This window comes from Caretta caretta, chromosome 6 (genome assembly GCF_965140235.1).
Source record: "Caretta caretta isolate rCarCar2 chromosome 6, rCarCar1.hap1, whole genome shotgun sequence".
In the NCBI taxonomy this organism is placed as follows: Eukaryota; Metazoa; Chordata; order Testudines; family Cheloniidae; genus Caretta; species Caretta caretta.
In genome coordinates this window covers 98,656,641-98,674,413 of record NC_134211.1, presented here as the reverse complement: position 1 = coordinate 98,674,413, position 17,773 = coordinate 98,656,641, and the positions used below count along the sequence as shown (strand labels likewise).

General features: G+C 42.0%; 1 protein-coding gene across 8 annotated transcripts in view; it reads left to right on the top strand.

Annotated features, from left to right (window-relative positions):
- Positions 1 to 17,773, top strand: part of EML5 (EMAP like 5) — a 295,572-nt gene that overhangs the window by 38,685 nt on the left and 239,114 nt on the right. For all 8 annotated transcript variants that reach the window (XR_012669025.1, XM_048854106.2, XM_048854105.2 and 5 more), the window contains exon 2: positions 14,362 to 14,521. Coding sequence is in view for 7 of the 8 variants with exons in the window: in XM_048854106.2 (XP_048710063.1) it covers positions 14,362 to 14,521 (160 nt within the window). In the remaining variant the exon portion in view is untranslated. The remainder of the gene's footprint in view (positions 1 to 14,361; positions 14,522 to 17,773) is intronic.

The window sequence follows — 17,773 nt, the reverse complement described above, 5'->3', positions numbered from 1 at the left end:
TGTAGTCAGCAGGGTGTAAGATTGCCCTAACCAGCAGACTGCAGGAGTGACTCCTAGTGCTGTGGAGGAAACTGCTAGGCAGGAGCCCTTCACCCTGACCATGAGGAGAGTACAGTGGACTCCCAAGTTAAGACTGACAAGCTGAGTGGTCTCAGATACCCAGCCAGCGAAATTTTCCCATGTCCATTTTGTTGGGATTGGATTGTTGGCAGCACTGTACTGTCACAACTCCATTTCTTCCTTTCCTTTCCTTTGGCTGGGATCTGAGGGAGGGAGTATCCCTGAAGGCATGGGGAGGGGGGGTTGAGACTTTCCAGATGAGGGATCAAAGAGAGAGTTAAACAGGCCTACATAGGACAGAGCCCCCATCGCAAACAGTAGGGAAGTGGGGCTGGTGTTGTGACCATCCACAGTACATCACTGAGTGTGGTCAGGTTCCCTTACCCCCGACTGAGGAAACACCAAGGATTCTGTTGCAGTTGAACATTCTTAATTTGATTTAAGCCTGGCTGATGTCAGTTTAGTTGGCCCATACTGTACTTCAGAACATCTTTCCATCCTTCTTATAAGGTTCTAAAATAGCAGACATGACAGATTAAAATACTGTTGACCAGGAACAAGCTAAATTGATAGAAGCCAAATTTAAATTGGTTTAAGGGTCCCCCCACACAAAGTTGTACCAATTTAAAGTATATTGGTTTAAAATCACACTTGTAGTTAAAAAGGTGCAACTTTGTGCATAGACCAGGCCAATGTTGCCTTTATTTATATATTGTATTGAATTTTGTTTAAAAAAGTAAGGGAGAAAATAACTAAAGTAATGGGAGGGGTATGAAAGGAAAGGAAGGAGGGAGGACTGGGAGGGGAAAGGAGAGTGACATCGGCTAGGAATTAATCAAAGATTTCTAAAAAGTCAGACCAAATCTTTTAAAATTTGTCTGAGCTCCCTCTTCTCTGAAATGTTATCTGCTCTTTAACTGCCAGGTCAGCCAAGCTGCTGTGCTGAGTTTCTATCCTTGGAGGCAGTCTCCTCTTCCATCAAACCGTATGAGTCATTTGGCTACAAGCAGACAACAAAGCTTTCAGTGAATTGGAGAGTTTCAAAGATGATGGGATATATCCCAAAACACAGTTCTGAGAAGTAATTTTTAAGGAGGAATCTATTATCATATTAATTTTCCTACCTACTTCTGGACAACAGGATTGTATCTTGGGACAGTCCCAAAATATGTGAGCCAGTATTGTTCTGAGATACCCACATCTCCAGCAGCAGTCTCTTTTGGCAAGGCCCATGCACTATAACTGATGCATAGACCAGTATGAACAAAAATATAACTTTCTGCTGGATTAGCTGTAACTGAAAATCAAAAGTAGAGGTTTTTAATGTTTTGCAAGGCACTTCCCCACACATCTTTTGTTCCAGATGTGGCACAGGAAATCTGAATTCTTCTTCGAATGCTTGTTCATGTCAATTCCAATTAGGTGTATGGATACTGCTACGGGGAAAAACTTTCCGGCTGTTGTGCACACCTAATTGGAATGAACATGAACAACACATCTCGAAGAACAACAATTACGAGAAGGTATCCATTTTTAGGGTCATTTGGACCAGGAAGTTGTAACAGGCTACAGCTGGTTGGGTGAATCTATAGGACTCTTTCCACTTCAACAACAATTCTGGAGTCTGTGGTGCTTGCAGAACCTCAGGACCAAGTATGTCCTTCAAGAGATGCTTAAGCTGAAGGTAACACCATGCAATTGGACCATGTAGGTTGTATTGTTGAAGTGCTTTGAATGGCAAAACCTCCACATTTGCCTTTTAATAGCTATCACTTCTGTTAAAGGGATTAGGGACCTTATTTCAAAACTTTTTTCTTCAGTTTCTCCCAAGTTATACTCAGTACTATTTTAGAATTTTCATCAGCAGTCTTTCTTTATCTCACCCAGGACATCACACTACCCTTAATTTTGTCCAAAAACAATCATCCTAAAGAGAGAAGATGATATAGCTTAGATCTTAGTACAGCGTTCAAACCTACTAAGACAGAACAGTCTACCAGGAAATCTGATACCTTGTTCACCTTATATGCTGGCAAGAACTAAGATCTGGAAAGGCTGTTACATAACCAGCTCTTACCTGGGTCATGTTTTCTATTTAAGAAGCTTATAAGAAGGGCTAGAAGATGCTTTCAAGTATCTCCGCATGCTTAGCAAGATTTATCTCCACGTCATGGGTAGACAGAACTAGACCCTTTTATAAGGAGACATACAGAGCAGCCACCTGGCAATCTCAACCTACTTTTATCAAATAATGCAAAGTAGATATGATATCATCATCAGATGTTGCCTTTGGTTATAGTCTTCTATTCTCACTTAATGTATATCCTCATTTATTCAGCTTTCCCTCCCTCTTTTTCTGGCTGGACTAATTACTTCTTCCCAAAAGTTATGCTTTCCAGACTAAAGGATTTCACAGACCTTGTATCACTTTTGCTGTTTGTAAACCCTTTCTCAGTAAGGTAGTATATGGAAGGGCAGTGAGAGAGACTTGGGAACTAATCAGAACTTAATTTTCAAGTGGCTGGGTTTTTTTTGTTTTTTGTTTTCCCAATTCCAAGCAGTTTATTATTCTGATTTTCCTTAAGTTGCATACGTTTACTTTAGAATGGATTTCTAAAAGAGCAGGTTATGCCATTACCAATGCTCTGAATAACCATGTGAAAGATACAGCATTGGGTAGTCTCCTTAGGGATCCTGGTTCTTGGTGTAAGGTGATTGTTGTCCCCTTATTAAAACTCAGTGGGGGTGTTTTGGTTGACTAGCTCCCAGTACTAAAAGAAAGGGGAAGGGTCAATGGGAAATCAGGCCCCTGAGACTGACAGTCCCCAGGAACAGTGGGGAGAGGCCAATGCTCCAGGTCAGCCTGATTGACAGGGCGGGCAGGATAATCAGGAAGTCAGGAGGCCAGAGGAGTCCCGTCCTCCCTGTGAGCTGGAATTGCTTGGGTCAGACAGAGTGGGGCTGAGCTAAGGAGAAAGCAGGGGCCCAAGCTGAGCTGGAGAGCAGAGCTGTGCCAGACCCAGAGGGGCCAGAAAAGCAGCTCAGGAAGCAGGTCAGTGCTGGGAGCAGAGTCAGAGAAGCAGCCCACAGAGCAGACCTGTCCTGGGAGGAGAGCTGCAGCAACCAGGTCCAGAGGAGCAGCCCAGGGAGCTGGAGGCAGAGCAGTAGCAGTAGTTGTGCTGAGGCAGAGTGGATCTGGGTGCGGTGAGCAGCTGGGGAGAGCGAGGGGGACCCTGGGCAGCGGGCCCAGCGCAGGGAGATGCCACCAACCAAGACGCCTTGCAGGCCAGACTTGAAGGGGGATCGTAACCCTGACGGGACAGGTGCGACACTGGGAAGAAGGGTCCTGCCACCTAGAGCCTGAGAGCGTGTGGCCACTGCCAGAGCAAGTGTCTGACCTGCAGCGTCCCTGCAGCACAGCCAGGGCCTGAGAAGGAGGCCTGGGACTTGTGAGGAACAGACTGAACTTCCCTTACATTCCAAAGATGCTGGTTGTGATGTCCCCATGCCACAGAGGAGGGTGACATGTTTTCCTTTAACCTTTCCCATTTTTTCCTTATCTTTTTAAATTGATTCCTTTTTATAAACTGTATTTGCTTTGAACTGTATGTAATGATCAATGGGTCAGGGAAGCATCCAGTGCAGAGAGAGCACCCTGGTTTGGGGACACCCTAGCCCCTGCCCTAAGTGACCACAACAAGGTTGAGGGTCACGCTCCCCAGGAATCCTGGGCCCAGCCTTGTTGGGGTTACAAGGACTCTGCCACATGGGAGAGTGGAAGGGGAGTCCTCAAGGTCAGACAGGGCTCTGGGTAAAGGAAGTGGGAGTGAGGACTCAGATCCTTTCGCTAGCCCACTTCACTGGGGTAGTGTATAAGCCAGGAACGTTCCCCACAATAGCAGGACCATTCCCCCACTTCCATTGGGTTTGTGAGAAATAGATGCATCCCCAAGATAACTCACTTAGAAAATATTCCTCTTCAAAGTCTGTGTTCTTACAGCATTTCCTGTAAATGGACTGATTTATTGGTGTGATTAAAAGATCTGCAGCTTCTCCTACTATCCTCCTTGTTTGGGGAAGGGAGGGTGTGCCCAAATGACAAGTGAGAAAAAGTGGTGGATCCCCAACCAAAGAAAAGGGGGAAAGGTGACTAAAATATGTATAAAAACTTAATACAAGATGGTTTGTATGCTTAAGTACATAAAAATAATTCTGATGTTTGAATTATACTTTTAATTAGAAGATACCAAAGGGAGTGGTATCTTCCACAACTGTATTCTTCTCTGCATTTTCTAGTGTCCTAGTTTTGTGAAGCACAGTCACATGAATACATTCTTGGATCTTCATCTGATATTTTGTTGCTAAGGAAACCTCTTCTTTAAAACAGTATCTGTGTCTTCAGCTTCTCTATTTTTCTATGTCTACTTTAAATTCAATATTGAGGACAAAACCGAAAAAGAAAACACAACAAATGCTAATTCTCTTTCCCTTTTATAATGTGGGAGTGAAGTTTCAAAGCTGTCAGTCATACACTAACCTGCCAAAAGATCCCTTTCTGCCCTCAGCCTAATTACAGCTTTGGGATCTCAGTCACATTGTGCTTGTCTCTGGTCTCATCCCACATTTAAACAAACATAGTAAGCACTGCCTTCATGCTGCTGTCAAGAAACCAAGCGTTAAGAACTAACAGTATTTGTCTAACAAATGTATTATGAATCCCATTATTGTGTTCAAAATAATGGAAAACACACAAACAGGGCTGGATTAACTCTTCTGTGGGCCCGGGGCTATTAGATTTTGTGGGGCCCCTGTATACAACTCTTTTTCCTGGGAGGGAGTTTGGTGCAGGAGGGGGCTGGTGCAGGAGGGAGTGCGGGATCTGGGAGAGAGTTTGAGTGCAGGAGCGGGATTCTGATCTGAGGCAGGGGGTTGGGGTGGAGGATGGGGTGCAAGGTGTAGGCTCCAGCCAGGAGGCGCTTACCACAGGTGGCAGCAGGGCTCAGTGCAGCAGGGCTCAGGTAGGCTACCTGCCTGCCATAGCCCCACACTGCTCCTGGAAGTGGCTGGCTCCTAGCACCTCTCTGCGGCCCCTAGGGGGAAGGGGACAGTGTGTCTCCGTGTGCTGCCCACAAGCACTGTTCCCGTAGCTCCCATTGGCTGATTTCCGGCCAATGGGTGCTGTGAGGACAATGCTGGGGGTGGGGGCAGTGTGTGGAGCTGCCTCCCTCCCCTCCCCCAACAGGGGCCGTAGAGACGTGTGGTGTGGTGCCGGTGTGGTGCTGCCTGCTCTTGTGTTGGGTGATAACAGGGCCTGGAGAGGCTGGCTGAATCACCAGCAAAGGAGTGTGAGAGAGGCCTGCCCAGCTGGGGGGTTAGGGGACACAGTGGTTCCCATGGCTCCCAGACTGCTCCCCGGGGGTGACAACCCATCACAGATAGAATGCAGTTTTTCCTTCAGAGTCCAGTGTCCCTCCATTGAACAGGAAAATCCCTGAAAGCATTTGAGGGGATGGCTACAGTGGGCAAGATACAGGCATAATTTCAGCAACCCAATCTTGGTGGGGTCACCTCAGCTGTCCTCCCCTGGGCAGAAAAGGAAACTGGTAGGCTTGGAAAATCTGGTTGTATCAGCAAACTGCTCTCTTCCCTCTCCTCTGTGTGAAGAAATTGATGCAAGACAGACCATGAGGCAGATGTAAGATAATTCCTAAGTCCACAGAGCCCACACCTATCTGTCACACCTATCTACCTGCAAAAATCAGTCATGTTGTTCCTCTCTGCCTCTCCTGGAGTGGTGGATAGGGAGTTTTGGACACAGGGTAAACACCATGGATTCTAGCCCAATCCTCTCACCGCTGCTGCCACCTCTATACAAGCATCCTAGGGACTCCCTACTGGGGGATTCAGTGAAATACAGAACCATTTGACATGTGGACCACATGAAGTAGAGAGGGACAGTCCTGGGCAAGCTGGTCCCAGGGAATCGGACTTTTTAGAAGTCCATTCTCTAATTTCAAGCCACTCCTTCTGATATCCAGAAGCAGACCCCCAGAATAGGAGGAAGAGGGGAGACAATAAGACTCACCTCTTGGAGGACAGGGACAGCCCTAATCACCTGAAATATTTTGGAGTGATTCCCCAAGCCCAAACTCACTCCTTACTGTGAAGCAGAAGTATCGTAATATTAAATATTTATTATCTAATGGTCTGTGTGTGAGCAGTATATCCATTTCACTTAATACATTGCCTATACTTTCTCCAGAGAAGAGAGATTTTTAAAATACTTTGTTTTGTGTTAGATTTCCCTGTATCTGAGGCTCCTGTTTCTCTTGTGTTCACAAAAAATGCACTACATTACTTGCCTGAAGTTATCCATGTGTTAGTTATGATCTTGGCATTTTTTATCACCAGCCTTCTCTGTATCTTTGCAAGCATTCCTTTACAGTAACAGTGAAGATAAGGGAGCAGTTCCATTTCCTTTACATTCTTTTTCTTGCTGCATTGAGAAGGTGTGTGGAGCATGCAGCTCAAAGAAGTATTTAATCTTAGGTAATGCTTTGTGAATTATAGGAATACATTTAGTTCTACTTCTGGTGCCACAAATTTGTCCAATTTAGTGACTTTTTAAAAATGATATCATGATACAAAATTTTTATCATGATACAAAATTTCTGTACCAATGAGCATTTCCACGATAGGCAGAAGCGAGATATTCTGTACTTGTCCTTTCCAGTGTTTTCCCCACTCATTGTATGTAAGTGTAATTTTGTTGTTGCTAGGGCAGAGTTTCAGGATGGTTTATTTGCTGCTGTTACTGAGAGTGAACATAACACACAGTTGTACTGAAGCAAATTATATTTTTCATGAGTCAATACATATGATCTGTGGGTATGTAAGTGCTTATATAGACTACTGTGGAGGCCAGGTTAGTAAAAATATCTAGCTACTAGTTTCATTCAGTATGCCTCTATTAGTGTAAGCTTCAGCAATGCATAAACCTATTCTTATTTTATTTTTATTTTACAATGAATTAGGATTTGGCTTTTGCATTCTATTTAATTACATATTCTCTATATGCAAGTAGGAATTTGTATTTTTGACAAAGGCTAAGCACTGCTTGACTCTATATGGTAGAAAGTGATAGGGAAAAAAATACAGATTTACCATTTTCTGCAATCTTATTGTTTTTTTTCCCCCTGAAGTTTGCTAAGCCTAATTTTGTGCTTCTGTACATGAATAGCTTCTAGAAATAAAACATTTTAAGGCATAAGTTTGGTTTCTGTTTTCATTTCTAGATCTATTGAGATTTTTGCCTTAATTCACAAAAGTGCAAGATAAGTTTAATACGTTTTTGTCAATGATAAAGCTTATGGATATTGTGGAATATTATGGATATTTTTATTCTGCTAATTACATCTTTGGGTGCTGCTAATTTCTCATCTATGACAGTTAGAACTGGTGCAATCATAATATAGGACAGACTCGGCTTCAAGAATGTACCATTGAGCCAAGCTGGTGTAATTTTAAAACTGATATTGTACATTTACATGACCAGATCACTGAAAAACAGTGTTTAAAAAATCCAGTTATCTTAATAATGGCAGTAATGTCTTAGTTTATAAGTCAGTCTTTATTATCTCAATATGCATTTTTATTCCACAGCTTATGGCTAAAGTATATTAGTTATCACTGTCTTAAGATGTTTTAGAAAAACATCTGGGAAAAGCAGTGTTATTTTAATAGATACTGCCACAAAATACTACCTAATAATATTTACTTCATAGCATTCAGCTGATTTTTCAAAAAAGCTAAAATTTCCAAGATCAAATGCCCTTATTACACAATAATTTAAAAATTAACTAACAAACAAACACTAAGCTCCTAAATCCATTTTAAGACACCTAAATAAAGTTGCCTGATTTTTCAGAGGTGTTGAGCACCTGCAGTTCCTATTGAGGTCAAAGTTTCATGGTGTGGAAGTCAGTGGCAGCTGGAAGTGCTCAGTACTTTCAAAATCAAGTCTTCATATTTGGGCACCTAAATAACAATTTTAAGAGCTTAACTGTAGGCACCTAGGTTTCAAAATGTTGGCTATTATATAGCTATTGGTGTCCAGTAATCCATAGCATACTACTAAGGTTGTTTAGCTATATTAGCCTTGCTGTAGTATATGCAGCAGAGCTACTGCGTTGTAATGGAGATTTCATTCTCCTCTGCACTTGTGAATCTTTTCTTATTTAGATTGTTCTTCCCATCAAATAAAAATATATTTATGATAATACTTGCTACTTTATACAGTATAATGCTTTCCATGTGAAAGCAGGTAAGATGCTTGTACCTAATTATGAGGGGTGGAAGTATTATAATAAAGTCTATCTGTCCATGTAATTATACAGTCCTCCTCCATCAGATTATTAACTCTGTTTTAGAGATGGGGGGAACTGATTGATTGTCCTGCCTAAGATTAAATGACAAGTTAGTGGCAGAGCCAGGGATGGAACCCAGGGGTCCTGATTTCAAGTCTCATGAATTAGACAGAAGACTATCCTTTTCATATTTTTATCTTCACTGTTCCTTTTCCTCTTTTAGTTCCAGTCACTTCCCCATCCTTTCTCCTCCATCATTTTCTCCTTTGTTCTTCACTTGGTCCTTTCTCCTCCAGTTTTCCTCCTCAACTCTTTGCCTCCCCTGCTTTCTTATCATCTGTCCAGTCCTCTTTCCTTTACCCCTACTTTGTCCAACTCAGATCCTTTCACTTCCAACATTTCTCCCCGCATCAGGTCCTTTTACTCCTTTCCACACATGCACATTGTTCCTTTCCCCGGGAGGGATGTGCTAATATTGCTCAGAGCCAGGAGGAAGTGCTTGAGTCATTGTGCTATATGAAATTATTCATACAACAGTAGTATTCATAAACACAAGATTTATTAGAAGTAGAGAAAAAATGTAGTGCAATGACTCCTCACTTAGTTGTCTCGGTTAATGTTATTACGTTGTTGATCAATTAGAGAACATGCTCGTTTAAAGTTGTGCAGTGCTCCCTTAAAACGTTGTTTGGCAGCTGCCTACTTTGTCCACTGCTTGCAGAAAGAGCATCCTGTTGGAGCTAGCTGGTGGGGGCTTGGAACCAGGGTGAACCAGCAGCCCCCCTATCAGCTCCCCACCCCCCTAAGTTCCCTGTGCGGCAGCCGCCCAGCAGGCTATCAATTGCTGGGCAGTTCAGCTGTCCCTCCCCGCACTGCCATGAGCTGCTCCTGGGAGCCTCCTGCTTGTTGTCCGGGTGGGGAAAGAGGGTGCTAATGTCAAGGTGTCACCCTCCCCCCTGCTCCTGCCCCCGCTTACCCCATCTCCATAGAGCAGGGAGGGACATGACAGGGCTCAGGACAGAGGGAGCTTTCTGGCAGCAGCTGCTGTCTCAACTTGCTGATCTACTTAAAAAGGCAATGTACTTAGAGTGGGGTCAGCTTACTTAAAGGGGCAATGCACATCTCTCTCTTGCACACAGGGTGTGTCTTTCTGTCTCTGTCTGCCATGCTGTCTCCCCTCCCTCCATTTGTGCTGCCTTGTAGAGTGTGAGGATACATTAACAACAATGTATTTAACCCTTGAGGGCTCAGCTGAGTACTAGTTTATCATTTAGCACTAAGGCATTCCCTGGGAAATATCCCAGCCTCTGACTTCACCACCTCAACCAAGCTTCACAATCTTCATTGCTGTGTACAGTATTAAATTGTTTGTATAAAATTTATACTGTGTAATATAATATAGACTTTTGTCTGGTGAAAAACATTTTCCCTAATCCCCACTATTTACATTAATTCTTATGGAGAAATTGGATTTGCTTAACATCGTTTCACTTAAAGTTGCTTTTTTCAGGAACATAACTACAACGTTAAGCGAGGAGTTACTGTAAAACTAAAGAAGCAGTTGGCATAACATACCTCATCTGCATGCTTTGCAAAACACAGAGAAGGTAGTTTTCTTTTAGGTTAGTTATAGAGAAAATAAATCTTACATTTTAAATTGGTCTTCTTTAATAGCTCCATGACGAGCTTGATCTACCCTCTCCCTTCTATGTCCAGAGCACCCTTTGTCTTTTCTAAACTTACTTATCAAGTTCCTGGTGTGTTGCTGGCAGATCAGGTGCCAGCTCATGCCAAGGCCCTGAGGTCTCAACTGGGGCTGTCAGATTATTTTAAAAATGAATTGTGAGATTGAAAAAAAGTCACAATTAATTTTGACATTTTAATTGCACTGTTAAAATAATACCATTTATTTAAATATTTTTGGTGGGCCGGGGGGAAGGAAGTGTGTGTGTGTTGGGGGAGTGCTGTCTCTAAGCAGAGCACTCAGGAATCTTGTTTAGCCATCAGCAGCTGTTGTCGGCAGCACTCACTCCCAAGCCAGCAGCAGACGGGCTCCACTTAGAATCATAGAATATCAGGGTTGGAAGGGACCTCAGGAGGTCATCTAGTCCAACCCCCTGCTCAAAAGCAGGACCCATACCCAATTAAATCATCCCAGCCAGGGCTTTGTCAAGCCTGACCTTAAAAACTTCTAAGGAAGGAGATTCCACCACCTCCCTAGGCAACGCATTCCAGTGTTTCACCACCCTCCTAGTGAAAAAGTTTTTCCTAATATCCAACCTAAACCTCCCCCACTGCAACTTGAGACCATTACTCCTTGTCCTGTCCTCTTCCACCGCTGAGAATAGTCTAGAACCATCCTCTCTGGAACTACCTCTCAGGTAGTTGAAAGCAGCTATCAAATCCCCCCTCATTCTTCTCTTCTGCAGACTAAACAATCCCAGTTCCCTCAGCCTCTCGTCATAACTCATGTGTTCCAGACCCCTAATCATTTTTGTTGCCCTTCGCTGGACTCTGTCCAATTTATCCACATCCTTCTTGTAGTGTGGGGCCCAAAACTGGACACAGTACTCCAGATGAGGCCTCACCAATGTCGAATAGAGGGGGACGATCACGTCCCTCGATCTGCTCGCTATGCCCCTACTTATACATCCCAAAATGCCATTGGCCTTCTTGGCAACAAGGGCACACTGCTGACTCATATCCAGCTTCTCATCCACTGTCACCCCAGGTCCTTTTCCGCAGAACTGCTGCCTAGCCATTCGGTCCCTAGTCTGTAGCGGTGCATTGGGTTCTTCCGTCCTAAGTGCAGGACCCTGCACTTATCCTTATTGAACCTCATCAGATTTCTTTTGGCCCAATCCTCCAATTTGTCTAGGTCCCTCTGTATCCTATCCCTGCCCTCCAGCGTATCTACCACTCCTCCCAGTTTCGTATCATCCGCAAATCTTGTTCTCGGATCCTAGCTCAGTGGTGACTGGGTACTCTGGTGCAGGAAAGGGAACACCCCGATATCAACCTTCTTCACCCCTGCTCTGTGCAGCAGACAGGAGACAGGCTTCCAATCTGGAGCTGCTTGGCTAGGGGTGACTCAATGGGGGTGGGAAAGAGGCGGAAGCAGTAGAGGAGCAGGGTGATGGGAGGAGGGACACTGCTGCCCTGGAGGCATGTGGCAGTGCCCACCTGTGCATGGTGCCCTGGTGTGCAATTAATGCTTGTTTAAAAAAAGTGTTAATTTGTTGAGTTAATCGCATGCATTAACTGTGATTAATTGACAGCCCTAATTATTATTTTTGATTACAAATATTTGCAGTGTAAAAAGATGAAAAAAAGATGGAGCAATCTACAAGTTGAAGCATGAAGGGGCATACAAATGTTTAGCATGTAAATACCTTGCATCTCTGGCTACAACAGTGCTACTTTCAGGTAGCATTATCTCCCATAAATGTAAACAAACTTGCTTTTCTGAACAAGCAGTAGGTCCAAGTGGACTTGTAGGCTCTAAAGTTTTATATTTTTTTTTCTGAGTGCAGTTATGCAAAATAATAATAATTCTACATTTGTAAATTGCACTTTCATGAGAAAGAGATTGCACTACAGTACTTGTATGTGGTGAATTGAAAAATACTATTTTATCTTTTTTACAGTGCAAATATTTGTAATAATAATAATAAAGAGAGTACGGTACACCTTGTATTCTGTGTTGTAATTGAAATCAATATTTTTGAAAATGTGAAAAAAATCCAAAAATATTTATAATAAATTTAAATTGGTATTCTGTTATTGTTTAACAGTACAATTAAAACGTCGATTAATCGTGATTAATTTTTTAATCTAGTTAATTTGTTTTGCGTTAATTGCTTGAGTTAACTGTGATTGACAGCCTTAGTCCTAACTGAACACTGAAATACATAGCTGGAGACTAGTCTGGCTCACTTATGTGTTAATATTGTTAAAATATATGTTAAATTTATAAAAGTGTTTAGTCTTTATGAAATGCTTATCGGATAACATCTGTACCCCATGTTATAAGGTGATATTAAGTGTTTGCATTGTAATCCTCCATAAGTCATCAAACAGGAAAGAAGCATTAGTTTATGTAAAATACTGGCTTCCTGCACCAGTATTAGTGCCTGCCTACCAAGAAGGCCCTCTGAAATCAAATGAGACATTGTGAAATATCAAAGAACACAGACATTAACTACATTTCTCCCTCCCCCATAAAGAGGAGATGTGTGTGTGTGAGCTCATCCCATCATCTTGAACTTTGGGAGGAAGGGAATAAAAATCCCTGACAGAAGAACTGTATCTCTATGATGCTTGGACTTTGGGAGAGCAAGATTTCTAAACATAAGCAAAGGATCCCCAGCTGCTTAGCCTGGATTAGCCCTAAAGGATATATACAGTTTGCTTATTGCAGCAACTTCTATCACCTTTTGGAATCTAAGACTGTAACTTATTTGTGTGTGTGTGTGTATCTGCTTTAACTTTGTAAATAACTCATTTCTTTTTCTTAGTTACTAAAACTTTAGTTAATTATAAAATTGTCCACAAGGGTTGTCTTTGATGTAAGATCTAGAGTGCAATTGACCTAGGGTAAGTGACTGACCCTTCGGGATTGAGAGTAACCTGAGTATTAGTGTGATTTTTTTTGTTTAAGGGACCATCTTCTACAAAGGCAAGCTTGCCTAGATGGCAGGAGAGACCGGAGTACCCAAGGGGACTGTCTGTAACTCCATGTTTAGGCTGTTATAGTGCCTGAGGAGTTTACACTTGATTCTTGGTTGGTGAAAGCTAAGTATAGAATTCACAAGCAATTTGGGGTTTGTGCCCTGCTTAGAATCATAAAATCATAGAATATCAGGGTTGGAAGGGACCTCAGGAGGTCATCTAGTCCAACCCCCTGCTCAAAGCAGAACCTAATCCCTAACTAAATCATCCCAGCCAGGGCTTTGTCAAGCCTGACCTTAAAAAGCTCTAAGGAGGGGGGCATGTGGCTCCGTGTGCTGCCCCTCTCTGCAAGCACCACCCCCACAGCTCCCATTGGCCACAACTCCCCGTTCCTGTGCCTGGCCAATGGGAGCTGCTTGCAGGTAGGAGCAGCATGCAGAGGGAAACCTCTGCTTCTCCACCCCCAGGGATGCGCTGGCCACTTCTGGGACCGGCATGGGGCTGGGGCAGGCACCTGCCTTAGCGGCAGCCACGCTACACCACCAGAGAGCACAATCGACTGGGATATCCTTTTGGATTAACCAGTTGATCATGATCTACCAGTTGGTGACCACTGGTATAGAGTCACCTTTCAAATGGTTACCTTCCTGGGTCAAGTAGAGCATTTCACAGATCACTCTGTTTTGCTGTATCCAGTTTGTACAAAAAGATTGGATTTCTCTAGGTATACATCTCTCTTACCTATCTTCCTTTGATATGAAATATAAACTGGAAGATTTCAGGTCCTCTGTTATACCCCATTTACATATTCACCATATCATGTGTTAAATAAGTATTAGTTATTTTATTATATTTTAAGTCAACTGTCCTTAATTCAAAATTATATGTTTTGTGTTGGTGTTCTTTTAAACAGGAGAAAATGGGAAGTAGTAATTAATCAGAAGAATTTGGTAAAGCATGTATGTTGCAGAACAGAAGATTTAGTGAGTGTGATAGGTTATGAAATAAGTTTCACATTGGGAAAGATTCATGGAAGATTAAAGTTCGGTTGGTAGAACTGTGTGAAAGAAAGTTGTATGGCTACCATGAAAGTTGTCTTACAGGATGATACTGTGACATCTTGTTGTGTCAATGGGAAAACTTGTTATAAAAGTTGACTTTTGTTTAAGGAATTAAACTAACATTTGATTAACGAGCTAAATAATGTACAAGTTCCTTGGACAAAAGTTCTAATATTTGAAATTATTTTTCATTTTTTTGGCAGCCTTGCTTTGCATCCTGAACGAGTGTTGGTGGCAACAGGTCAAGTTGGAAAAGAACCATATATCTGTGTTTGGGATTCATACACTGTGCAAACTATATCGATACTGAAAGATGTTCACACACATGGTATAGCTTGCTTGGCATTTGACTTAGATGGGCAGGTATGTAGTCAATATTCTATTTTCAAAATCTGTTTTTAAAAGATAAACTGTCTAAATCTGTTTTAAAAAAGTCCTCCTATACAACTTTCTTTTAGGAGATGAACTGAATCAAAGGTTTTATTTGTCTAGTTCCAGTTTCAGGAAAGTGATGTTAATATTTACAGACACTTTTCTTGCCAAATTTAAAAATTTGCAGCTTCAGAAGAGATGTGAATGAGGAGATGTGGGAAGCCTACTGCACTGGAGTAGGGAGATCATTCCAGGTATGGAGAGAGCAAGAAAGAAGACACACACGATGGCAGGCTCTTCCCCGGCTAACAAAATGTTAGCCATCTTGAAAAGAGGATTTAAAAAAAAAATCACAGGCTTAGGGCCAGATTATGTGATTATGGTACTGGCCTTTATTGGAGGCAGTGTGGAGCCGCTGCTCCAGCGGGGCTTTAGGAGGCACTGTTCCCAGAGAAGCAAATTGCTTCCCTGAATGTCTCAGCACCCTGCATAGTCGCTTCTCTGAGCTAGATGGCTCTGCTAGTTGATGTGGGGCATGTTTTAGTTTATTCTCTCTATTTTTGGGGGTTGCTAGCACTTCAGTCCTAACGGAAATTGTGCCTGGCCTCTCCACAGGGTGGGGAGAAGGCTCCTTGTGCTACTCTACTTCCCCGTCTTATTCTCCCCTTTTTACAGACCTGTGCAGAGGCCAGGCACAATATGGTCCTTAGGCTGTGTTCTTTCCTATCTGACTTTAGTTCCTTCTGTTAGCCAGGGAAACTAATTTCTGTTCCCAGTTAAAAATGTAGTGGTGAAGTGATCAATTATTCTCATTATCTGAGCAAGAATTAGGGTAAGAATGCTCCCAAGTGTGAATTTCATTTAAAAAACCTGGAAACATAAGAGGGAAGCTGTAGAGATCATCAGTGTGACAGGGAATCTTTGGGTTTTAGATTTCTCACTGTGGCTAAACTTTCAGGATGCATTGCTTGCAAGAACAACATTCTTTCACCTACAGTGGGCAAAGAAAACTATGCCTCTACCCCTCAAATGCTGTTCTAGCATCAATCATTCTTGCCTTCATAACCTCTTAGCTCAACTATCCTAGTCTAGGACTAAAGTTTATCTAAGATTATCTGTTAAAGTCTGCTGGAAACTCCCTCTAGTCCAGACTATAGCTGCCTGTCTGGACTTGTTGCCATTTGACTGGTGTGTGAAATTCAAGGTACCGATTGCCATATATAAAGCCCTAAATGGGTTTAAGCCCAGGCTAAGACCTTAAGGCTGTCTCATCATCTCCAAACTACCATACATCTACACTCATCAGGGACATAAATAACCTTTTTGTATTTTGGGGGGGACTAGAATTAAAAAAAAATAGCTTTTGAATATCATTTCAATTAGTAGTTTTGCACCGTAACGAAATTTCTTCACTTTTATTAAAATGAGATAAATGAACTCCAGTTCCCAATTCATTGTTTCTTTATTAATACAGTTTCTACGTTTTTGGGGGAAAGGGGAGGAGGGCTATAGCTTCCTTAGTCCCCAGTTGTCTATGCCCGTGTTCATCCAGAATATTACAACTTTCTGGCTCCAATGGTAAAGTTTATGGTAGAGGCTTCTTGATAGGAGAGTTGCACCTCTAAAATATTTTGTCTATGGAAATACAGTTAAGCATGAACCTAGCCACTTTTAGAAAGAACTTCAAAACCTACCTCTTTGTTCAGGTGTTCCATACTAATTAAATCCTGCTTTTCTAGCTCTCTGGTAAATCTGCAGGCAGATGGGAAGCATGAAATTTGGTCTCTTTTTGAGATTTGAATCTCTACTTAAGTTTTGTGTAACACCCAGATCTCATGGCGATGGGTGCTTTAAAAATTATTATAATGGTAATAGATTCAGTATACCTTTACTCCATTCATTGCTGAGCAGGATTGTTAATGCTGGAGCTGGATCAATTTCTGTTTGGAACATTTTCAGTAGAAAGAGTGGATTTTGAAAGATCTGAAAACTGGGAATTTATGGAGTTTTGCAAATAGAGACCAGAGAGATCACTTCCATGTACACCTCTACCCCGATATAACGCGACCCGATATAACACGAATTCGGATATAACGCGGTAAAGCAGCGCTGAGGAGGGGAGAAGGCTGTGCACTCTGGTGGATCAAAGCAAGTTGATATAACGCAGTTTCACCTATAATGCGGTAAGATTTTTTGGCTCCCGAGGACAGCGTTATAGCGGGGTAGAGGTGTAGTTTCTTTGCTGTGGGCTGTGCACCTTGCAGCCAGTTTGGTGTTGGTGGTATTGTAGGTAGATTTCCCTGATAGGCAGACTTTTTAATTGACTATTATCATCTACGTGTGTCAGAAAATGGAAACTAAATTTGCCTCAACTTGGTACTATGAGTGTAAGCATTATCAGTTAAAAGGAGGAAAAATCTTTGTCCATAAGGCTCACAAGTCCTTCCTCTGTCAAAATTAAGCCATCACCATCCAAATGTAAAAACAAACAAACAAACCCAAAACACCCTACCACCCACTTTGTATTTGTCTGATCTTAGTCTGTCTTTAAGATTGTGTAAGATGATTGTGGTCAGATCTTACACAGTAACAAATGTGCTCTCAATGTTTAAGAAATAAATAATAAAGTTGAACTGCAAAGCTAAAATGAAGTGAGTTAAGCCCAGAAAAATGCTGTATATGTCCACATATTAGGCTAAGAGAGGGCTGGGAGCACAGAAAGATTTTTATTTATTTATTTACTTTATTTTTTTCATCTCAGGAATAACTTTTTGGCACTTCCAGATTTGCAGTTCATCTTTTGTCTGGGGACTCCTTGGATATGCTTACTGAATTGCCTCAGTGCTGGTTTTAGGCCCTGATGCTAAAGCAATCATGCAAGACAAAATCAGTTGCTGCTTTGGAGGCAGAAGGAGGCAGCACAAATTATTTCATAACATAGCTTAAGGAGAATGATATAGATTAGCGTTCAAAATATAAATTAACCACCATTCTTGCATAGCTATGGATGCCAGTGAAGGTTGAAAGTGCAGAATTGAATTGCATCTTTTGTTAAGCATCATCTGGGAAGCTGAATGTGCAAATGCATACAGTCCACTTTTCTCTCTGTTTCTTTCATGCAGCCTCCTTACTCCTGAAATGTCTTCTCTCTTGATCTCTTAAGAATTTCAGAAAATTAAATAAAGTTTAATAGGTATAGAATATTAAAAATATTTTAGGGTATTGGCTGAACTGAATTTTAAA